Consider the following 24,558-nt stretch of genomic DNA (forward strand, 5'->3'; position numbering starts at 1 on the left):
CAGGAGGAACCTTTCAAAATCTGTTTTTTTTTTTAAATTCCTGTGTGTGTCCCATTGTCTCTGCCTGGTCCACACATTGTAAACATTTGTTTACCAAGCATTTGCTTTTCCACCTTCATGTGAATTTCCTTCCTCCCCTTCTAAGTCCTGAATCACTAGCCCAACATTCTCTTCTGTTATTAGCTGAAGATGGTATTTAAAGTGAAGCTTTCAGCCATTTTAGTGAGTTACTCAGCTTTCCTGAGTCTCTCCCATGTTTTGTTTGATTTTCTCCTGTTAATCTGTCTCATGACAATTTAATTCTTAGACCAGAAAAACCTGGAAGAGTAGAAAAAAATTTCTTCCTCCCCAACAATAGGAGTAGGCCTGATTATAGTCTGAGGGACAACAGACTAGGCTGGTGGCAAGTGACCTCAAACTGTAGAAGAGAACACAATTGACTCCATACAAATTAATCTTCCATAAAATTCTTGTACATACACTGCCTTATAAACTAAAACTAGCAAACACATGGCCCTCTGGTACCCATGCTCCCTCCTCAGCTTCCGAGAACTGGGTTTACCTCTTGATGGGTGTTGAGCCAAAAGACACCACCAATCCAAAGAGTGGGAGAAGGAAGGATTTATTACTTGCAGCAAGTAGGAATAACATGGGGGATCTTTCCCAAAGCAGTGTCTCCGCAGACAGCAAAATGGGGGAAGTTTTAAGCTAGGATGCATGCAGACTCCTAAAGGGGCTTCAGCCAAGGAGGGTTCAGCATAGAATTGGGGCAGAAGTTGGCAGAGTCCACATGATAGTTGATTGAAGTCACAGGCATCAGAAAAGGGCAACATCATTATTCATAGTTACTCTGGTAATTGAGTATTGTTAAGGGTAGTTAAATTTTGCAAAACAGCTTCAGGCTAATCTTTACCATTGGAACAGAATTAGGAATCTTTACAACTGATATATCATCTCCAATCTGGTTAAGTTAGCTCCCTGGCCTGGTAATAGCTGTTTGTTTTTACCTTCTTTCATTCCCTTAAAATCAACTACTGAGACCCATTCTTCTGTAAGAGCAAGCATTGTGGCCAGGCTCAGATCATCAAATGGCTTAGGCCTAAAGTGGTTTCTCTTATCTAAGAAAGTCATGTCTGGCTCACTACCTCCACGGACCCCTACCTAATCTACTTACACAGTACCCCCCACATTGAGATATTTCACTCTTCTTTCTTGAGGGGCACAGAGCCAAAAGTCATTCTTTTGTAACTACTTCTTGCTGAGAATGGGCATTGCCGTTTCCCTAGTTAGAGGAGTGAAGCTCTCTCTGCTACAGCTAGAGAAGTTTCGGGGTCCACAGAGTAGTGGCTGAATGTGCATAGCATTATTCTAGCAGGTGTAGGTGAGGCACAGCAGGAGAGGCAGTTAATAGCAACTTTGCAGCTTCACTGGCAGAGTCTTGAGCCAAGAGCCCCCTGACCCAAACCATTTTCTCTAAACTGGGAAGAGGATCCTTCAGAGGAGATTTAATTTTTTTTCATATACATCATGAGGTGAGTCATATTAGAAACTCATCAGATATAAAACCCAGCATTCAGTATGTCTTATAAGTTCCTCCTTGAACAGCTGTTAAAATATCAAGGACCACGCAGTTCTAGAGGATGACTTTTTGTATCATAGAAACTTCTGAGTTCATCGTTCTTACTGAATAAATTTCACAAAGCCCTGTGTGTGAATGATGATGTCCTCTAGTTTTTTATTTTTAATGCATTTTTTTCCCTTAATAGCCAAAGCAGATATACATTCAATAGGCCACTAAACAGGCCACTTCGGTCACTATAAACTTTAAGGTAAATCATGTATTAGCTGGAATGGCTTCCCAATACCTAACTGAGTTCGTGAAAATTTATTTTATCATTTTTCCTTTTGATTGCAAATCTCTTGGTAGGTCAGATTTGTCCCTCAATGCCAGGGTGATTGCTGCCTGGCATCCGTCATGTTCCCTGGTGCCACGCTTCCTTTTTGTTTATAAGTAGTGGCCTACTCATCAGATACAGTGAACAAGCTCAGAGGTGTGTTAATAGGGAAACATTTTATAAGCTATATGTTGTATCAGTTATACTGAATTGTCACACGGACATCATACATGCGCTTTTAGCAGTAGACTTAAAGCAAGCAATGATATTTGTTGTTATATGTCACACAGTAGTTATACTCTGTGACAGCTTCACTGGATAATTTCCTTTAGTTTTGTTGCACGTGCGCTAGTTAAGAGTACTTGATAAGGCTGCTGGGAATCTAGAATCTTCCATTTTTAGAGGAATCAGGTAGAGACAAAAGATTAATGTCTCAGTCCTACCCTCAAGTTAAAATTTACCAAGTTGGTGTAGGTTATAATTAGCTTAAGGGGAAAGGTATCCTTATATCTGGAAAACAGATGAAAAACCAACGATATTTCTTTGGGAAAGATCCCCAGTGATCTCCTTACTTGCCACAAGTAATAACTCCTTCCTTCTCTCGCTCTTTGGCTTGGTTGCATCTTTTGGTTCAACATCCACCCAGAGGCAAACCCAGCTTTTGGGTAACAGGCCCAGCCGGGCCACAGCAGGAGAGGACACAGCTAGGTCTAAATAGGAGTGTGTGGCTGACAGTGTCTCCATCTTGTCACTTACTCTGTGATCTTACCATGGTCTTCTCTGTTCTTCTTTAAGAAGGGACCTGTGCCTCACTTTGTCACCACTGGCCTGGCCAGGAGTGGGCTCAGCAGAGGAGACCCCCTGCTTGCTCCTCGCGAGCCACCCCCCTCACTACCTCTGCCCTCTGCAGTCACCAGCACCTCTGCATCATAGACATACTGCCGTCGGCCTCTCCTCACTGTCTTCGAGCACTGCCTCTTTCTGCCCAGTTTCTTTTTGGAAACGTTACTCTTGGCATCTTTGACTTTTTTTACCCCTGGGCCCTCCCCTACCCTAGGGGGGTTGCCTCGTGTTCACAGTAAGAAGAGGCAGAAATCCGTGCACCCTCCTACCCCTGATCATCTCAGCAGCCTGGTTTTGTTCCAATCAGGAAACTGTTTCTTTCTTCCTATTACATTTTTTTAAATTGAATTATAGTTGATTTACAATGTTGTGTTATTTTCTGGTGTATAGCAAAGTGGTTAGCTATATATATATATATATATATATATATATATATATATGAATATATGTATTCTTTTTATCATAGGTTATTACAAAATATTGAATATAGTTCCCTGTGCTATACAGTAGGACCTTGTTATTTATCTGTTTTATATACAGTACTGTGTATCTGCTAATCCTGAACTCCCATCCCTCCCCTGCTTTCCCCTTTGGTAACCAGATTTGTTTTCTGTGTCTGTGAGTCTGTTTCGTAAAGAAGTTCGTTTTTCTGATATATTTTTTGAACCAAATAGTTTATATACAGAAGCCCAAAGCTGTAGTGGAAGTGATTTTATATCTAATTACTTAAAATTACAAATTAACCCCATTAGCAGTGTTTTGAACCAAATATTTCTTAATGAGTCACTGACTTTTTTAGAAGCTTAAAATTTTAAATACATTTGAATGGAAATTAATAGTTTTCAAATGATATGTTTTCCCCATGACTTTGTATCTATTAAATAGAAAGTCAATATTTTACTTTCTTTACTTCACTGTCTGTCTCTTTTGTGACCTTCAGCAAGCTATACTAAAAAATAACACTTGATTTTGAGTCTTAGGTCTTTAGCACAGATCTGATCCTGGCCTCCACTTAGGAGTTAGCGTGACTTTTCACAAATCCCCAACCTCTTCTCTCAATGTAAAATGGGCCAAATAACGTACTCCCAGGTGTGTTGGACTTCCTAGGTGGCAAAGAACCTGCCTCCAATGCAAGAGATATAAGAAATGCAGGTTAGATGCCTGAGTCAGCAAGATCCCCTGGAGGAGGGCATGGCAACCCACTCCAGTATTCTTGCCTGGAGAATCCCATGGACAGAGGAGCCTGGTGGGCTACAGTCCATGGGGTCAGAGAGTCAGCCGTGAGTGAAGGGATTTAGCATGCACACACATCCAGGTGTGTTAGAGAGATTTGAGAGGGTCGGAGGTGTGAGAGCTCTGCCACCAAGCAGAGCCAGGTGGTCCCCGGTGTCAAGCCACTTCCTGTCCTACCTGGTACCAGAAAGTAGATCTTGAGGTAGGCAATATTTTCTCCTTTCTAACTAGGTTTTTTTTTTTCCCCCAGCCGGATACCTTAGTGGATATTGGCATGCTGTTTAATCCAACATCCTAAATAGCAGTGTCCTAGAGCATACGCAGGAAGCTTGCCGCCTGCAGAAAGAGAGTGACCCAAATCCTGTGATGAAATGAATGGCAGAGGAAGGCCATGATTCTTCTCTGAAGGGTTCTGTTTACGAAGCTCCTCGTGGCTTTTTTGCTTTTTCCATGAAAAACTCTTTGTCTTTTTGTCTTCTGCCACTGGCCCTGGTTACAAACCGGGCGTTGATGTGAATCCAGTTTCCAAATTGGAAATTAATGAGGTGTCCCATCCAGAGAGGCCTTCCTCCCGTTCTGTAAGGCGTGCTGGCCCCAGGAACCAACACCCCCGCCCAGTCAGGTCCCTGCTTTCCTGTTGACCTTCAGTGGGTGAGGGGGCTGTGGGCATCCTTGCCACTTCATCACAATGTGGTTTCTTGGCCTGTGAGTTTTTTTAGTCCGTGTGTCAGGTATGACTTCCAGAATCAATGGGTTGTTTTTAAGCTGCCTGGCCGTCTCTGGGCCAGGAAGTTCTTATTGGCTCTTTAGAGCTCCTACTTCAGCCCTTCGTATGTTCAAAAAGAAGGTGCAGACTCTCTGGAATGGAGGCATTAAGGGAGGGGAGGCCCAAGTAAGGTGACAGAGTTGTGGGAAGCTTCTCATCAGTGCTGAGTCCCAGGTTTGCTGGTGTTTGAGTTGTCATTGACAGATGAGGAGACAAACCGAAGGGGCAGTGGGTCCAGTGAGGAAGAAGAGGCAGCTCAGACTGAGCTCACCCTTGTTAGTGGCTAGCAAGTTTTGATCAGGAGTGGGGGACCTCAGGTTTTGCCAAGTTACAGTGAATATGTTTTAAGACTCCTTGGGATTCAAAATGGCCCCTGGTCAGGGACCAGCACTACAGAACAGGGTTTAGAGGGAGCCACTGAGCTGTTTAGACGCAGGATATATGGATGTCGGGGTGGCAGAGTATCTAGGAACCTCGTGGAACTTACTGCAAAAGTTTGTCCATAAATACTTAAAGGGAGAGGGCCTGGAGCTGTCACTAGCTTTTTAAAGTAGTTCTTGACTCACCAGTTCACATGAAAATGGATGCCCAGTCAGGGTGATCCAAGTCTCCCCACCCTCTGTGCAGTGGTGACCCCTGGTACATATGTAGGGCTTTCCTGTGTCTTCTAGGAAAAGGGGACAAAAACCCCAAGAGGCCAGATACCCTCTGACCCAGATGTCTGAGGGAGTGTGTGAGAAAAGAGCAGTGGAACTGAATGAAAAGGGACATTTCCCCAAGCTAAAGACAGACTGTCCAGCAAAATGTTGACACACGGAAGGAGGAGGATTGACCGACTGGGTTTGGAATGAGTCGTAGAAAAGGAAACAAGCTGAGTCTCCAGGGGAAATCTTTGCGACCACAAGAATGAAGAGGTTGTGGCCCCGTCATCCTAGAGGAGGTTGGAGCAGCTCCACGAGTGGGAAGTTTTCAGGAAAGATGGCTATGACGGAGGGACAAGCATGGGCTGACCTTGAAAGGGGCTCTTCTGGGGACCTGCACACACTGCTTCCCCCAGGACTGCTGGACAGTTTAATTGCCCCTACAATTTCTTCTGCATTCAGTGCATGCGCGTGTGTGCGCACATGCACACACACACATACACACAGTCCCTGGAATTGCCTCTACAATTTCTCCTGCGTTCAGCGCATACACATACACATCTCCTGAGAGCCAAAGTCAGGACCCGCTTGCCACAGCAGAAGAGTCATCAGCGCGTGCACACACATACACACACACACACACACACAGAGTCACTGGGATTGTGTCTACAATTTCTCCTGCGTTTAGCGTGCACACACACACACACACACACTCATACACACACATCTGAGAACCAAAGTCGGGACCCGCTTGCCACAGCAGAAGAGTCATCAGCATAATATTTTGAGTTGCTTGTATTTTGAGATGAGAGTAGTTTTAAAAATAATTCAGAAAGTATATTTTGAGGGTTTTTTTTAAGAACATTAAAGTCTGATATTCCAGATCAAGACTCTTCATAATAAGGCTCTTTGCACTAAACCAATGAAAAACATGAGTGGTTTCTATTGTTCACTTACCCGTGCTTAATGGCTGCCATTATAAAGAGTAGTGGTTCTTCCTTCAAAGGTAAGGAGAGGGTGTCAGAGGGGTCTCTAGCTCTTCAGGTAGAAGCTGTGTGCCCTCGAATTTTCATGGTATGGACAGCTGTGGGCTGAGCCCTCCCTGTTCCCCACTGGGGAACACCTAGTAACCCTTCAGACAGGTGTTTTCAGGAAGCCTTGTCTCTGGAGTTGGGACCGAAATGGTTTAGCTGGTAAAGGGGGAAGGGGTGGGGGGTGCTCAGATTAAAAAAAAAGCCGGTGCTCGTCCCTCCTCATTTCCTCAGTCTCTGTAGAATGTGTACAGATGAATGGTTGCGTGAAAGAAAAAACTGAAGGAAAAAAAAATTCTCTCCCTCACAATCCGTCCATCTCTGCAGATCCTCGCTGAATGGTTTGGCCGGACCATCATCCGCTCCTGCACCAAACTGAGCTACGAGCACGCGCAGAGCATGATTGAAAGCCCGACCAGGAGAATCCCGGAGAGGGAGCTGCCTGCCATCTCCCCCGAGCACACGTGTGACGAGGTGCACCGGGCTGTCTTGAACCTCCACGGAATCGCGAAGGAGTTACGCAGACAGCGGTTTGCGGACGGCGCACTGCGTCTGGATCAGGTCAGTGGCTTCCTCTTTTCAACGCCGCCCGCAGACCTGACTTCCGCCAAAGCCCAGTGTGTGCGAGAATTAGCATGGCAGCCCTGGGGCTGGTCCCTCTGTCCTTTCCTCAGTCTCTGCCCTCAAACAGTGGCGTCTGAGGCAGGCGGGAACCGCTTCCCTCGCGACTCTGCAGATACCTGGGGCCTCATGACGTGAGCCCGCTGGTCTTGTGGCAGAAGCCTCTTCCCTCAGCTCAACTCTGGCATTCCCTGGAGTCTGCCCACCCTCCTATTTATTTCTCTTTCCACAATCCCTCCCTGAATGAACCCCTGTATTCTTATTTTAACTTCTTCGTGTCCAACTCTCTGTGACCCCATGGGCTTTAGCCCAGCAGGCTCCTCTGTCCGTGGATAAGAATAGCCAGTCTCTTCACCCGGGGGTGGGGGGAGGGGCGGGGTCTTCCCAACCCAGGGATTGAACCAGGGTCTTTTTCATCTCCTGGCTTGGAGATGGATTCTTAACCTCTGAGCCACCAGCGAAGCTTATTTCTTATTTGAGCTATCAGATGCTGAAGACACCAACATTAATTTCTCTATCCCTGCCCGCCTTCCCCAGGCCCTACATCTGCCACCCGAAACTCCTCACCTGGCGCTCACTGTCCCTTCCGCCTGACACAGTGACCATCACCCCAGTGAGCTGCACACGTGGACTGTGTTCCCTTCCCTCGGCTCTCTCCAGGGGAGCTGTGTGTTTCAATGCCGCCTTTACCCCCATCCTGGCTATGCCGGTTGTACATGTTATAATTACTCACTGTAACGGAATATTAGGTACACTGATCAAGTAAGAACATTTTAAAAAGCTGCTGTTCCTGTGAAAACTAAGTTAAATTGTTTGCAAACACTTGATGAAGATGAATCTTCAGAAATTCTGCTGTTTGGTGTGATGACTATAAAAAGGAGGGGGGGAAATCATAAAATTCAGGAGGAACTTTGTACTCAGATTGCATTATAGATATCTAAGCTCTCTCTTTTAATGAAACAAAAATGATAAATTATAGGCAATGAAGTATACATAGTTTATCAGAAAAAAGTATGTAAAAATCTAATTAGCATACTCTTTTGTAAAAGTGAGGGTGAAGGGAAGTGAAATCGCTCAGTTGTGTCCAACTCTTTGCGACCCCATGGACCGTAGCCTACCAGGCTCCTCTGTCCATGGGATTTTCCAGGCAAGAGTACTGGAGTGGGTTACCATTTCCTTCTCCAGAGGCTCTTCCTGACCCAGGGATCAAACCTAGGTCTCCCGCATTGTAGGCAGATGCTTTACCGTCTGAACCACCAGGGAAATCCTAAAAGTGAGTGTATATGCATTTATATAAATTTGTTGTTATTGTTCAGTCACTTAGTCATGTCCGACTCTTTGTGAACCCATGGACTGCTGCACACCAGGCTTCCCTGTCCATCTCCATCTCCCGGAGCTTGCTCAAATTCATGTCCATTGAGTCAGTGATGCCATCCAACCATCTCATCCTCCATCGTCCCCTTCTCCTCCTGCTTTCAATCTTCCCCAGCATTAGGGCTTTTTCCAATGAACTGGCTTTTTGAATCAGGTGGCCAGAGTATTGAAGCTTCAGTTTCAGCATCAGTCCTTCCAGTGAATATTCAGGATTGATTTCCTTTAGGATTGACTGGTTTGATCTCCTTTCTGTCCAAGGGACTCTCAAGCATATTCTCCAGCACCACAGTTCAAAAGCATTATATAAATTTAAGTTAAACAAATGTTTAGTTAAGTATGATTCCCCTCTTCATCCAGTTTCTGGAAAGGCTAACCCACCATCACATCAAGCACATCAAATGAGAGAGTTCCATTACACCATTTTAGAGACCCTTCCCCATCAGATCGTTACAAAATTGGATTGAATTAAATATGTTAAGTACTCTAAATACTGTAAAAGACCATCAGTGATCTCAGCTTGCATTAGGAGGTGTCAATGTAGAAGAATGATCACAGTTTCAGATTGTTACTGATCTGTTGGCATGTTTTAGAGTGAGAATTTTATTGCTGAAAATAACTATTTTTTTCAATTATTTTTATTGGAGAATAGTTGATTTACAGTGTTGTGTTAGGTTCTGCTGTTCAGCAAAGTGAATCAATTATACACGTACATATATCCACTCTTTTAGATTCTGTTCTCATATTGTCATTACAGAGTATTGAGTAGAATTTCCTGTGCTATACAGTAGGTCCTTATTAGTTATCTATTTCATATATAATAGTGTGTATATGTCAATCCCAATGAAAATAATTTGAGATACTTGTATTCCATCAGCCCTCTCAACTTGTAGATTAGAAGCTGAAGTCCTCAAGGGTTAATTGAGTTTCTTATATGCAAGCAATCCAGATAGCCAACTCTTCATTCACTTCTCTTCCATTTACACCATGCTGACTTGAGAAAGAGAGGTTTCCCTTCCAAGAGAGAATGAAACCCTGAAGTCCTAATTAGGTTCCAGTTAATTAAGGTTTGAAAATAATGGAATTGCACCCTTGGGGCTGATTCCTTGGTTCCAGCTCAGTGGGTAAAGAACCCACCTGCCAGCGCAGGAGAGGCAGGTTCGATCCCTGGGTCGGGAAGATCCCCTGGAGGGGGAAATGGCAACCCACTCCAGTATTCTTGCTGGGACAATCCCATGGTCAGAGGAGTCTGGTGGGCTACAGTCCATAAGGTTACAAAGAGTAGGATGCAGCTAGACTTATGGCACACCAGAAAACAAGTTTGTGGACCACAGCTCTGGAAGAAGGGGCACGTTGGTCTCCTGCAGCAGGTTCCTGGCAAGATCGTTGATAAATCAACCAGACAGCCCATCCAGCAGTCCCTGCGTTTGTTCCCCTTTGCCTGCTGCCTGCATCTGCCCTCATAAAAATCCATTTTTCCCAGTGCCTTTGGCACAGACTGCTGTTTGGAGTTGCTCTCTCATGCTTTGTGTGCCCCAGTTCACTGTGTCCACATTTTTGGTGGCAGGTCTAAAAAAAATACGTCCTTCTGCCCTCCTGTAAGAGGAGACAACATCTGTGCTGCATGCCCTTGAATGCAGAAGAAATCTGCTAAGCCAGAAATTTCCCCTTTCCAAGACGTGAGTTTACCCTGATGATTTCCAGAATGAGTGAGGTGGAGGACCTGCATGGGGCCTGTTTGTTGAGTCAAGGGGAGACTGGTTCGGCAGTCACAGTAACTACCAAACAAAGCAACTTGATCACCGGGTGACTGCAGGCAGCAGCTTATTCCAGAGCTGCCTGGCCCACGTCTGAGATAATGTATTCCCCGAGCTACAGGCCACCTGGGCTGGCTCTTGTCCCCTGGGACCATCTGCCTGCAGTCCTGTGCACTTACCCAGTGTACGCTCAAGTGTTAGCAAGTTCTGTGTGAACTGTGGTGTGAAACACACCAGGAAGCACTGCCTTTGGGTCGGGTTGCTGAGAAGTCCTAGCTCAGGGAAGTGACATACCTTTGTTTCTCTGCCCCAAAGGTCAGGTCAGGTGCTGAGCGCGTTCTATTTGCTTTTTGGTTGGTTGAGTTGAAAACTATCCCCTTTTCTGCTGCCATGTTAAATCTAGAATTTAACACAGATACTTGTATTCATTTATGACAAGTTGCTAAGTCGTGTCCGACTCTTTGTGACCCATACACTGGAGCCCGTCAGGAACTTTCCAGAACGTTCCACTGTCCGTGGAACTTTCCAGGCAAGAATACGGGAATGGATAGCCATTTCCTTCTCCAGGGGATCTTCCTGATGCAGGGATCAAACTCGCATCTCCTCCATTAGCAGGCAGATTCTTTACCACTGAGCCACCAGGGAACACACACCACTCTCGTTTCTTAAAAAATGTGCAGTCTTGGTGGCCTGCTCCCTCCTAGGGGTGAAAGTGACCCTGCCTGACTCCAATGTGATAGGATGACAAGGCCTCAACTCCTTTTGGAGTTGTGGCCTGAGCCATTTCCTTCCGAAAGGTCAGCAAGGGAGGATGGTGGGGTGCCTAATAGAGCCCCTAAACAAAGACATCTTAGGGAGTACTGACTGTTTTCAGGAAACTACAGCTTTCTGGTGCTGTTCCTCCAGCCTGCCCATCCTCAGTCAGGTGAGAGTGCTTAGAGGCCACCCTGTGTGAGGGCTTCTAGAGAAGCAAGCATGACTGCGGGAGGGAGACAGCACCGCGTCTGGAGTCCCTGAAGGCGGGCAGGGCATGTGAACAGCTCCTGCTGAGCCGCTGACTTTCTGGGTTTAGAGAAAGTTGTAGTGAAGAAAGTTTGATGTTTCCATCTTCTTAACTTTGGAGGCAAATTCCTCCAAACTAATAGAACCTTTAGTAAATTCTCAGCTGCATCTTATATGGATCCCATACAGCTCAGTTTTGAAGCCCAAACTTAAAGCAGTTTCTTTGAGTGCACTTGATTATAAAGATCAACTTGGTGGGAACAGTTTTTAAATGCCTTGGGACCCAGGCTGCCATAGAAGGTATCATGGATGACCTTGACCCTGCCCAGCCTTTAAGGCAGGCTCTGCAGACTTCCAGTAGGGAACCAGTTTAGGGAAAGAGCAAGTTAGCCAAGACAGCATGGTCAGACTCTCTTGCCTCACAGCCTCTTGCTCTTGCCCCAAGTTTTGTAAATAATGGTTACGTCACAGCTGAGATCGCTTATAGCACTGCACATGTGTGTCACGAGGTACTCGCTTGGCCACTGGCTACTTTTGTTCTGTAAGCATATATAAGCTCCACCTGGAAAGCCCTTGTGATTAGGTTTGGTTATGTTCTGGCTGCTGCGTCAGCCAGGAGAAAATAAACGTGTCTGCAGTTCCTACAGCTCCTTAAGTCTTCTTCCAGCCTCTTAACTCATGCCTTGCCTACCTTGGGTTCAGCAAACAGCGCACACAGTGAGATACAGCACGGCAACAAGATAAAAACTCTTGTTGTCTTTCAGTCACTCAGTCGTGTCCGACTCTGCAGCCCCACGGACTGGCAGCACACCAGGCTTCCCTTTCTGCACTCTCTCCTGAAGTTTCCTCAAGTTCATGTCTATTGAGTCATTGATGCTATCTAACCATCTCATCCTCTGTCACCCCCTTCTCCTTCTGCCCTCAATCTTTCCCAGCATCAGGATCTTTTCCAATGAATTGGCTTTTCACATCAGGTGGCCAAAGTATTGGAGCTTCAGCATCGGTCCTGATTTAGGCTTTGTGGGCCATCTGGTCTCTGTCTCAGCTACTCAGCCCTGCTGCCATGGTGTGAAAACAGCCAGGGACAAACAGACAGATGAGCACAGCTGTGTTCCAATACAGCTAGAAGAACACTAAGAACTTTGGATTTCATATAATTTTCATGTCAAAAAATTGTATTCTTCCTTTGATTGTTTCTGAATCATTTAAAAATGTAAAAACCATTCCTAGCTCATGAGCCATGCAGAAAGTAGGTGGTAGGCCAGAGTTGACCTGTGGTCCATCATATGCTGAGCCCTGCCTAAATGAGATCCAGCTCTCTCCTCAGTCAGCTTTCAGCAGCACGTCAGCACTGCACTGGGAAACTGGGCTGGGTCCTAAAGAGAGCTTGTGCTCAGTTACCTCTCGGGATGGTTTCATGCAATTAAGCAAATTACTCCTTTGATTAGCACCATGCTTGGCAGGTCCAGTTGGAGGCCTAAAGGAATGGATCTGTTTAGCCCCAGTCCCCTTACTCTGTTTTCAGTCGGGTAGCTTTCATTAGCCTGAAGCAGAAAGAGCAGTGATTCTTAATTTCCCACCTCTGCAAGCTCAGCAGCCTCTTCACAGTCAGATCTCACCCCACCCACCCCGCCTTCCTGAGCCCACGTGCAGAGACGCTGGCTCTGCCTTCTGGTAGGGTGTGCCGAAGTCATGACTGTCAGAGCGAAGCGCGACTCTGAGGAAGCTCAGTGGCGTTTCTTCCCCAACCCTACCCCTGCTGCTCTATACAGCAGTGTATTTTGTTGAATTATGCATTTAAAACTATCGTTAAGCATGTTTCTGTTCCTCCTCTGTAATGTTGTTCGTAAGAAATGAGCATTCCAGCTCTCTGTTGTTTAATTTTTGTACAGTATGATAATTGGTGCCAGATAAGGAGGATGGAAAATTCAAAGACGCCTGCCCCTTGGAAGGAAATCTATGACAAACCTAGACAGTATATTAAAAAGCAGAGACATTACATTGCCAACAAAGGTCCATCTAGTCAAAGCTACGGTTTTTCCAGTGGTCATGTACGGGTGTGAGAGTTGGACCGTAGAGAAAGCTGAGCGCCAAAGAATTGATGCTTTTGAACTGTGGTGCTGAAGAAGACTCTTGAGAGTCCCCTGGACAATAAGGAGATCAAATCAGTCAGCCCTAAAGGAAATCAGCCCTGAGTATTCACTGGAAGAACTGATGCAGAAGCTTTGATACTTTGGCCACCTGATGCAAAGTGCCCACTTATTGGAAAATACCCTGATGCTGGGAAAGATTGAAGACAGAAGGAGGAGGAGGCAGCAGAGGATGAGATGGTTAGAGGCATCACTGACTCAATGGAAATGAATAAAAGCCAACTGCGGGAGATAGTGGAGGCTAGGGGAACCTGGCGTGCTATAGCCCATGGGATCTTGAAGAGTCACGCACGACGTAGCAGCTGAGCAACAACAAGGAGTATGGACATAACCATCCTGTCTGGCTCTTCCTGTCTTGTCCCTTATGTCCTCACTTACACACAAGAGACAGCTGTTGATCTGGCAGCTGGATGTGTTGGGAGACTTGGTCTGTATTTTCTTAGTCACAGGGTCCTCTATTCAGCCTGTCTTCAGGAAATGTTTACTAAGTACAGAAAGCAGGTATGTGGTAGGTGCTGGAAATGAACAGTCCCCGTTCTCAAGTTTACCATGCAGTGCAGGAACCAGCAGACCACACGGTAAATGCACAGTGCAGAGCTGTCCCAGGGTGCGTGAGACCGCACGGGGGAGGGTGGGCCCCATCTCGGGTTCAGGGACAACGTGCAGGGATGGTGCGTATTACAAGACTTTAAAAAGCTTGAGGGACTAGCCAGGCTCTGAACACAAGGGGGGGGTGCGTTTCAGGCAAACTGCTATTGCAGGCATGGAAGAGGTGGGAGATGGCGCCTTTGGACAGCGTCTGATTGTTACAGATCGTGGAGTGTGATGAGAGAGGACAGCTAGGGGAGAGGGCAGGGGCCAGGCTCGAATTCTGCAGGAGCGGGCATGGGAGCCACGGGACCATTTCAGACGCAGAAGGGACATGAACGGAACTGTGTTTTAGTAAGAGCTTACTGGCTGCCTCATGGAGAGTAGACTGAAAGAGAAGAAATTAAAAAAAGAAAGCTTATGTTTCAGGAGAGAGATGATGAGGGCCAAACCTGAGACTGAGAATGTGGGGAGGTAGAAAATTACAGATCGAGAGAGGAAGGAAGATTGGCAAGCCTTGACAAATTGGCAAGCCTTGTCCTAATTAGATGTGGAAGGAAGGGGTGCGGGTGCTGAGGGAGGAGAGGTGTTTTGTTTCGTTTTTTTGTCTCTGCTGCATCTTCTTTGCTATCCAGGCTCTTCTCTAGTTGCGGCGAGAGCCGGGGCTTCTTTTCTATCAGAGCACAGGCTCTAGGGCATGTGGGCTCAGCAGTTGTGTGGCTCCCAGGCTCCAGAGCACAGGCTCAGTAGTTGAGGTGCACAGGCTTAGCTGCTCTGAGGCACGTGGAATCTTCCCAGACCAGGGATTGAACCTGTGTCTCCTGCACTGGCAGGCAGATTCTTTACTACTGAGCCACCAGGGAAGTCCAAGGGAGGAGAGTTGAATCAGGGACTCAGGCTTCAGGTTCGGGCACGTGCATTGATGCAGTACTACGACTGACGAGGAAGTACCTTAGATTAGGAGAGCTGAGAAGTACCTAAATACCTTCGGAGAGGAGAGTTGAGTTTGAGGGGCCACCTGGAGACAGAACAGGTCGAGATGTGGAATAAGCTTGTGGGCATAGAGGTCTGGAGGTCGGTCGGCCGGGCTCACCTAGAGGTAGCCATTTGGGAGCCATGTCATCTCTGCCACCATAAGAATCGCTACCCTTCTCTTTCGGGTAGTGATAAACAGCACAGGAGGCTTCTACTAGAAGTTCAGGGTTCTGGTTGAATGTGGACAAGCCGTGGAGATCGTTCTAGAACCAGGGAGGCTTGAAGAGTATTTGTCACTCTGTCAGATTTCCCCCTCTTTTTTCCATTTACCAGCTTCATGATAGTCGTATAAGCAGGATTTTCATTTCCATGTGTGCACATGGAAATCCACAGCCCAGGGTCTGTGCTCTCTTGAGAGGCTCCGGGAGTGAGGCTGGGGAGGGAATAGCCTCGGGTGCCAGCTCTCAGGGGGCATGGGGCACAGGACTTCCCAGTCAGAGGGTGTTGAAGTCCTTCCTTTGAGGGAGAGAGTGACTTAGTGATCACACTTTAATTTCATGTGGAATCAGGCAAAACAGTCCACATTTATGCATCCCAAGGCATGGACGAGACTTGAAAACTTGACCTGGTTGTGTATAAACAACATTAATTACACCCACTTGTGTGAGCTGATCACTGTGTCTTGTTAGCATACACATAAAAACTAACGCATATCATTAAGTGTTGGAGTAGGCCTGCTGAGCAGCTTGTTATTATAACCCTAAACTTTCATGTGCTCACCCTCCCTTTAGGCATGTCACATAGTCATTTACTCATAATTTTCAAAAATTAGAAGGAATGCAGGGAGTAGTATTCTGGAAGTTGTTAAAAATACAGACTCAGACATGATTTCCAGCCCTCACTGGACAGATGTTTCTTGGGCTCCTAGTGTTACAACCACCGCTTCTAGTCCTACAAAGGAGCCTGAGGGCTGTGGAAGACAAACTTTCTTCTACCCTAGAGGTGCTTAGTGAATTTGTGAAGAGCTGAATTTGTGAAGAGCTCTGCACTTACAAGAAACTTCAGCAAGAAAAGCAAGGGCATAGTAAATTGACTTCCCTGGTAGCTCAGTTGGTAAAGAATCTGCCTGCAATGCAGGAGAACCCAGTTCGATTCCTGGGTTGGGAAGATCCGCTGGAGAAGGGAAGGATAGGCTGCCCACTCCAGTATTCTTGGGCTTCCCTGGTGGTTCAGCTGGTAAAGGATCTGCCTGCAATGCGGGGTAACCTGGTTCGATTCCTGGGTTGGGGAGGAAGTAAAAGACCCTGGGCTGTGGATTTACTTTCCCAGTTGGAAAGGCTACCCACTCCAGTATTCTGGCCTAGAGAATTCCATGGACTGTATCATCCATGGGGTCACAAACAGTTGGACACGACTAAGCAACTTTCACTTTCTATGTGCTTATGAGAAACTTCAGTCAGATAAAAGCAAGGGCATAGTAAGCTGACACAGGGCTAAAGGAATACCCAGCCTGATGGTTCTTAGGTAGATGGAGTTAGTGAAAGCAGGCTGCTTGGGAAGGGCAGTCCAGAATCACAAGGTGATCAGAGTGAAAGGCATGCTTGGTGAAGAAGAGCTGAGGGCCAGCCAGTGCCCACTCCATCGAGATTCAAGGGATGTGTTCCATCACACTCCTCTCCCATCTGAGTTCTGAACCCACTGAGAAATAGACATACAAGTCAGATTGAGATCAAAATCTCCCATCTATTATTGGTGAAGTTTGGATTAGAGAAAGGCAGCCTGAGCCAGTTCAGGCATTTGGAACAGCTCAGAAGTTAATGCTGTAAAAGGAAACTCTGATGGGGCAACTCGAGGGAGGAGGGGTGTGTGCTCTGCAGATAGGGCGCTGGGCACCAAGTGCTGGAATGGCCTTCGCAGCTCGGCGCCCTCCAGTGAACACTGGTAAGTAGCTGATGCTTCAGCTCTTGGTCAGAATAGCCAGGATGCATCCTCAGCAAAGGCTGAAGACTGGTATTTATATAACTTCAGAAAGTGAACGTGGCTCCCACTCGACCTCTGGAAGCTTGCCCTCCAGCTCTTTCTGCTTGCCCGTTATCCAGGCTCATCTCTTACAGAAGGGAGGACCTCCACCCCTATAGACCTGTCTTAAGTTTTCAGGGAGCTGAAGACTGAAACTCTAAATCCTGCTGCAGAGAAGCTTGCCTTGGCCAGCCCCTCCTGCCTTCCCACTTAGGGCTCCCAGAGCATCTTATTTATACCCAACACCTGTCTGGATCACGTTTTCATATTGCTTTCACGTTTTCACGTTTTCCATTCACTTCCCTGTCTCCTTTTCTGAAACTATGAGTTCCCTCGGGCTAAGGACAGCATCTGTTCATCTTTATGTCTCTAGCTGCTGCCCAGTGCTTGTTTTTAAGGGTGTTTCAAGGTCTTTAAGCATCTCTCTACACACTGGTCTTTTTGAAAAAAAAAAAAAAAACGATGGTAGTTGTGATCTGGGAGAGGGACTAGCTCTGGAAGAGAGGTGTGCTTACGTAAGAGAAGCAAACACACGTTATGAATCAGAGGCTTCCTCCTCTTCTGAATAAAAGGCTTGGGTGTTTGACTGCTTGCCAGGGCATACAGGGTTTAGGACAGGGTGTAATGAGGCCTTTCTCATGGAGGAGCTGCCTGGACAGGTGTGAGGAGCCGGGAAGCTTTAGCACCCCAGGGGGTTGGCAGTGCTTCTAAGGCTTCCTGAGCACTTCTGTGTGCACCTCTGCATCCTCAGCCTTCTGTGCCCTTGGGGAGCCTGGCAGAGCAGCTCTCAGGGGAAGGCACAGAGGCCCCCAGTGTGCCAGTCTGGAGATGGAGATGCTCAGGCTTGTCCGCAACCTGATTTGCCAGCCTAGAAAGGTGGGCCAGGCACCCATTCCCTCCCCCCCGCACCTGCCTCTTGAAAAGCATCCTTCCCGGGTGAGCTAATACCAGCTGTCATCCCCCACCTCGCTGGTGAGATGGAAATGATTCTTACCCTACGGTGGGATCCCCAGCCTAACACTTCCTCTGTGAATTCTGATAAGAGCCTGGTTTCGCTTTTAATGGAAATGATTTCCACAAGACAGGGGTTGTGTTAGTTGCTGCTGGGCTTTCTGAGAAGAGAAGATAACTCACATCACAGCTGGGGTTGAGAGTGTGCCCGGATGATTCAAACCTAAGTCCCTAGCATCTCCAGGGGGCAGTGAAGTGAGATAGTGGGCTCTCACCCCAACCAGATGATACATGAGAAGCTTCTGGGGGTCGAGCAGGGCGGTGGCTGATTCTCTCTGAGACACGAGCCTTGCAGGTTAGTGGCCTTGGCAGACGGAACGGATTTGGCTCTCCCAGGACCCTGGCTTTGGGTAATGTGCTCACAGTGAGGAAGCTCTTGGACTCGCCCCTTCTATTCACAGGACACGCTGCACGTCCTCCTCCTGCCCCCATGTCAAATCCCACGTCACTCGAACGTGAGCCAAACAGCTCCGTAAGAGGCATGGAATCCTTTGACGTTAGTAAAACCTGCACTGGAGAAAGGGAACCCTTGCAGCTGATCCTTAGATTTCAACCATGACCGCTTCTTGGGGCAGGCCCAGTTGATTTCGATTTCCGTGGTTCTGCGAGCTGGGGGCTCCGCTGCTGCTGTTCGGTCAGCCATCTGTGCTGAACCCCGCTGCCAGACCCCGCTCCCCCAAATGCCACGTTCACCTGTCACTCAAGAACCTGCTGTCTCCTCCAGCAGATTTCATGGGTAGTGAGATTTTTGTTAATATTCTGGGATGAGAAATAGGATTTGGGGGGTGATATTTTGCCAAACGAGAGCGTTTTCTTTAAAAGCCAGCTGCCATCTACCACCTCCACGATTTTATAAATGAAACAGTTTAGCACCAGTACAAAGGAAGACTTCATTTCACAGCTCAGGGCAGTCTCTTCCATTGACCTGGTTGAGCTTCATGGAAAACCTTCCTCTCGTATTGTAGATTTCAGACCAGGCTTTGAGAGCTGCTGGAGAGTTCCATCAGATCCACACGCCCCCTGGCTTCGGAGGCCCTCAGCAGTCAATTCCCCATTTCCCACCCAGCTGTCTCCCTTACTCACTCATCCTCCCCTGCCTTTGCATAGCCTAGGCCTCTACTCACTTCCCCCAGCTCCCCTGCACCCCACTTCCTCCAGAAGCCCGCTTCAGAGAGGCCGCCTCCTCCTCCGTCCATGTCTCTTGGCCTCCTTCCTCGTCTCCCCTCTCGGTGCCTGATCAGTGTCATTCATTCATGTCACCCTGTCGTCTTGTCTCTTTCTTTATTCCCTTCCCCTCCCTCGCCGTAGAAGGCAGATACCTTGCTGACACTTCTCGCTCACCCATAAATCTGCGGCGTTGGTACGGGAGAGGCAGGCCGCAAGGTGTTCCTAGCACTTGAAGTGTCCCTGTGGTCAGTGCACCCGTGGTCGGTGGTGCTCCAGGACACGGTGCCCGTTTTACAGTCTAGGACTTGAAAATATAATCCTGTTTGTTATTCCTCAGGAAATGCCCACGTTTTTCAAGAATGGCATTATTATAACCCGGTTGCTGCATTCTGTAACTGCTTCTGTTCCTGTTTTAAATGGCACATGACAGACATCTTTAACCAAAGAGAACTTAAGAGCTTTAAAAGTATTTTATAACTTTAGTTCATCCCTTTTGCCTTCTGTATTTAATTTCTCACATTAAAACATATCTACCAGATGGAGAGTACTGTGCTAGATACTGGGACCAAGAGATTAGAACGTGGCCCCAGCTCTCAGAGTAGCTTAACGTTTCATGGAGGGAACAGGGACACGGACAGAACAAGCAGGCGCACAGGGCAGGTTGGTTCGGGTGAGTGTGAAAGTGGCCACCATGGTATTTTACCTGAGGACTTTAGCTATGATTTGAAGGGACCACTTTAAGACAAGGTCATTCTGTTTTTAAGAGTTTTCTCCGGTACAAAATAAAAACTAGCAGTTTGCTGTAAGAAAATGCTAGAAATGCTGAAAGTAAATTAGAAATGATTTAATTGCCCCCTGGAGTTGTGACACCCACCCCACGTGTAATAGCTATGCTACGAGGATGTTGTTAGATTAAATAACTTGTGGTCGTAAAACACTTAGAATGGCCCCTGACACATAACAGCAAATGGATGTTAGCCGTGTGCTGGGATGCTGAGAAAGGACATGAAGCAAAGGTGCAGGGGCGAGGAAGGGTGGGCTCCTACTGCTTGGTGTGAGTGGTCCGGTTAGGTTGGGTGTGTGAAGGGAACACTGAAGTCGGAGGTGAGACTGGGGGTATCCTGAAGCACTCAAGAGCCAGTACTGATGCTGGAATCACAGGGAGAGCTGGCAAGATCTGTGAGCAAGGAAGGAGGGAAAGTCACACGTCACCCCCCACCTCCCGTCACTCAAGTGTTCCCTTGGTACAGACATACCACCGTTTACATAACCCTTCCTAATGCTGTTACTGTTAGTGTTATTATAAATAACACTCCAATTAATATTCTTATGCATTGTTAATCACAGTTGTTTCAGATTATTTCCTTGGGAATATATGCTTAGAATGACCAGATTAAAGAGGAATAGCTATTTTTCTGTGATACTTTCTCTTTTTATTAACTTCTGTGATTGTATTATAAAAGTAACACATTTGTGTTATGAAAATTTTAATTAGCAAGTAAGTGCCAAAACAAAAGCAAAAAACAAGTAAACCCCAAATAGCCTTCACCTGCTAATAACATGTTTCTAGGTATCCGAAAGCATGCACATTTTTTTGACACAAGCTGTAGGATGATTTTCCAGAGAGGTTAGACTAATTTAGATCTTTCCCCGGCAGGAAACAATAGCACATTGTCCCTGCCTCTCACCAAAGTGAGAGTTTGTGGGTTTTATTTAATCTTTGTTAATATGGTAGCTTGGAAATGGTATTTTATTATCATTTTGGCTTGCCTTTGTGTTAACTGCTTGTGGGTTCAATCCACTCTTGAGTGTTTGTATGAAAGGAAGAAGCTTCCTTCTACTATCACTACTCTCCTAAACCCTAGACACACAAGCCACAATTTTAGCCAGAATTACTCTTTTTCCCCAAGTAAGGTAATAATTTATATACAGTAAAATTTTCTCTTTTTAGTATATAGTTCTGCAAGCAAAATCACTGCAGACAGTGACTGCAGCCATGAAATTAAAAGACACTGCTTGGAAGAAAAGCTGTGACAAACCTAGATAGTGTATTGAAAAGCAGAGACATCACTTTGCCAACAAAGGTCTGTATAGTCAAAGCTATGGTTTTTCCAGTAGTCATGTATGGGTGTGAGAGTTGGACCATAAAGAAGGATGCTTTTGAACTGTGGTGCTGGAGAAGCTCTTGAGGGTCTTTTGGACAATAGGAAGGTCAAACCAGTCCATCCTAAAGGAAATCAACCCTGAATATTCATTGGAAGGACTGATGCTGAAGCTCCAATACTTTGGCCACTTGATGCGAAGAACTGACTCATTGGAAAAGACCCTGATGCTGGGAAAGATTGAAGGCAAGAGGAAAAGGAGGTGACAGAGGATGAGATGGTTGGATGGCATCACCAACTCAATGAACATGAGTTTGAGCAAGCTCAGGGAGATAGTGAAGGACAGGGAAGCCTGGCATGCTGCAGTTCATGGGGTTGCAAAGAGTCAGTCATGACTTAGCAAGTGAACAACAAGCTACACACACCACAACCGAGACACAGAACAGTTTCCTCACCCCAGAAAATTCATGCATACCCCTTTGTGTTCAGCCCCTTCCCCTACCCTGGTAACCACTCCTCTGTTTTCTCTCCCTGTACTTTTACCTTTTCCAGAAGGTCACGTAAGTAGAATCAGAACGTGGGTAGCTTTTAAGTCAAGCTTCTTTGACTTAGCATCACAGCCTTGAGGTTCACCCCTGTGTTTTGTGTGTATCAGTGTTCGTTCCTTTTAATTGTAGAGTAGTATGCCATGGTACTGGAGAAGGCGATGGCACCCTACTCCAGTACTCTTGCCTGGAAAATCCCATGGATGGAGGAGCCTGGTGGGCTGCAGTCCATGGGGTCGCGTAGAGTCGGACACGACTGAGCGACTTCCCTTTCACTTTTCACTTTCATGCATTGGAGAAGGAAATGGCAACGCACTCCAGTGTTCTTGCCTGGAGAATCCCAGGGACAGGGGAGCCTGGTGGGCTGCCGTCTATGGGGTCACACAGAGTCGGGCATGACTGAAGTGACTTAGCAGCAGCAGCAGCATGCTATGGTATAGATGTTCCACGGTTTGTCCATTTATCAGTTGAAGGATATTTGGGTTGTTTCCAGTTTGGGGCCATTATAAATAATACTGCCATAAACATTTGCCCATAGGTTTTTCTGTGATGGTTAAGTTTTCATTTCACTTGGGTAAATACCTTGAAAGTGGGACTTGCTGGGTCATGTGGTAAGTGTATATGTAACTTTATAAAAAATTGCCAGTGACGTGGCATGCAGCAGGCGGAGAGGACGTGCGTGCCCTTTCTCGACTCCCTCTTTGCGGTAGCGGTGGTGGTGTCTGCGATCTAATCGCCAGCACGCAGCTCTTAGTCCACGCCTAGGAGCTACACACTCTCGAGGTGACCGGCCAGGAGACGGTCGCCCAGATCAAGGCTCCTGTAGCCTTGTTGGAGGGCGTCTGTCCAGAAGATCAAGTCCTGCTCCTGGCAGGAATACCCCTAGAGGATGAGGCTACTCTGGGGGCTAGTGTGGGGTGGAGGCTCTGAGTACCCTGGAAGTAACTGATTGCATGCTTGGAGGTAAAGTCCATGGTTCTCTGGCCCATGCTGGGAAAGTGAGAGGTCAGACTCCCAGGGTGGCCAAGCAAGAGAAAAAGAAGACGACGACAGGCCGGGCCAAGAGGCGTGTGCAGTACAACCTGTGCTTTGTCAATGTTGTACCTGCCTTTGGCAAGAAGAAGGGCCCTAGTGCTAACTCCTAAGTCCTCTGTAATCTTGACTTTCTCTAATAAGGCCACTTAACCCAAGCAAAAAAAAAAATTGCCGGAGTGGCAATTCTGTTTTCCGGAGTGGCTGTACCACTCACCAGCAAAGTATGATAGTTCCGGTTTCTTTGCCTGCTTTTCAGCACTTGATATTAGCCAGTTTTTTGTTTGTTTGTATGTCTTAGCCCTGCTAGTAGGTGTGTAGTGGTGTTCCATTGTGGCTTTAATTTGCACTTCTCTAGTGACTAAAGACCTTGAGCTTTTTCATGTGCATATTTTCTTTTTTTGGTGATGTGTCTCTTTGTATCTTTTGCCCACTTAACTGAATTGTTTGGCTTCTTATTGCTGAGTTTTAAGAGTTCTTTTTATATTATGACTATAAATCCTCCATCAGATTTGCGAGATCTTTTCTCCCTGACTTTGTCTTGTCTTCTCATTCTCGTTTCTTTATTCCATCTCGCTTAATCGTTTTAGACTCTTTTGAAGAGCAAAAGTCTTAAATTTTGATAAAGTCTAACTTACTGAATTTTTAATGGATTGTGTTTTGGTGTCACATCTAGGAAATCTTTGCCTGACCCCAGGTCACAAAGATTTATTCCTATGTTGAAGTTTTATAGTTTTAAGATTTACATTTAGGTTCCTCACTTATTTCCTAGCCCCAGAAGTTTCTTTTAGAAAACATTTCCATTAAAGAGACAGACACCCCTGGGCAGATTTGGGGTGGATTCAGTCCTGGCAGCCTACCCAGGAAAGGTGCCCTCCAGGAACCATCTGGAAAGGAGATGTGGGCTTCAGAAACTGCCCAGGAGTGGCTGTTAAGCAGATAGGAGTTTTCTCTGGCTTAAGACTGGGCATAATAGTGAAGATTGCATCTTATAAAGGAGAGTTAGGGTACTAAGAGAAAAACCTCCAAACTTTCTGGATAAATCCTCTGACGGCTGCCCAGAGTCCGGATGGTGAATGGTGCCAAACACAGGACTTTGTCGATTACATGCAAACACCCATGTCAGTGACTCACCCGATCATGCTTTAATCTCATAACCGAGAGAGAGGCTTTTAAAAATTACTGTCAACAAGGCAGCTCGCTGGTTATGACTGCCATTGAAGTTGGGCTTTCCTCAGAACAGCTGGGGTGTAATGTGGTGGGAAGAAAGCCTGATGTGAGTGAGAGGCCAAGGACTGCTTGCCTGGGAAGGAAGGATGTGCAGCTAACGTTTGACAGAAATCTGTGAGCTGAATGACTTCAGCCAAGCTGAGTAGAGGCCTGTCATCTTTCATCCGTGGGAAAATACACTGCAGCAAAAGAATTCAGAAAACAGCACTGATTGTCAGTTTTGTGTCAGTCACTGCAGGGCAGGTAAGAAACAGTAGTCCAGAGCACACGCCAACCAGTAAAGTTGATGGGAACCAGGAGAGGATTCCTGTCCCAGTAAAGGAGAACGCATGAGAGTAGGCCGGCCATGGCTTCCCCAAGGGTCTTCCAGGCCGAGCAGTTCGGGGGTTGGAGTGTTCTGGCAGGTGCAGACCATTGGCCCAGCTGGGTCGTAGGAAGCACTCACAGAGACAGTGGGAGATGCTATTAGAAGCATGTGTGCATGCTAAGTCATTTCAGTCGTGTCCAGCTCTTTGCAACCCTGTGGACTATAGCCTGCCAGGCTCCCCTGTCCACTGGATTCTCCAGGCAAGAATACTG

At 46.6% G+C, this 24,558-nt stretch overlaps 1 protein-coding gene and 1 pseudogene across 5 annotated transcripts in view; both read left to right on the top strand.

The window, feature by feature from the left end:
* DIS3L2 (DIS3 like 3'-5' exoribonuclease 2) overlaps positions 1 to 24,558 on the top strand; it is a 358,321-nt gene that overhangs the window by 266,119 nt on the left and 67,644 nt on the right. For all 5 annotated transcript variants that reach the window (XR_011254705.1, XM_069578628.1, XM_069578629.1 and 2 more), the window contains one exon: positions 6,737 to 6,970. Coding sequence is in view for 4 of the 5 variants with exons in the window: in XM_069578628.1 (XP_069434729.1) it covers positions 6,737 to 6,970 (234 nt within the window). In the remaining variant the exon portion in view is untranslated. The remainder of the gene's footprint in view (positions 1 to 6,736; positions 6,971 to 24,558) is intronic.
* LOC138433146 (ubiquitin-like FUBI-ribosomal protein eS30 fusion protein) lies at positions 22,324 to 22,899 on the top strand (annotated as a pseudogene).

Source organism: Ovis canadensis, chromosome 2 (genome assembly GCF_042477335.2).
Source record: "Ovis canadensis isolate MfBH-ARS-UI-01 breed Bighorn chromosome 2, ARS-UI_OviCan_v2, whole genome shotgun sequence".
NCBI lineage: Eukaryota > Metazoa > Chordata > Mammalia > Artiodactyla > Bovidae > Ovis > Ovis canadensis.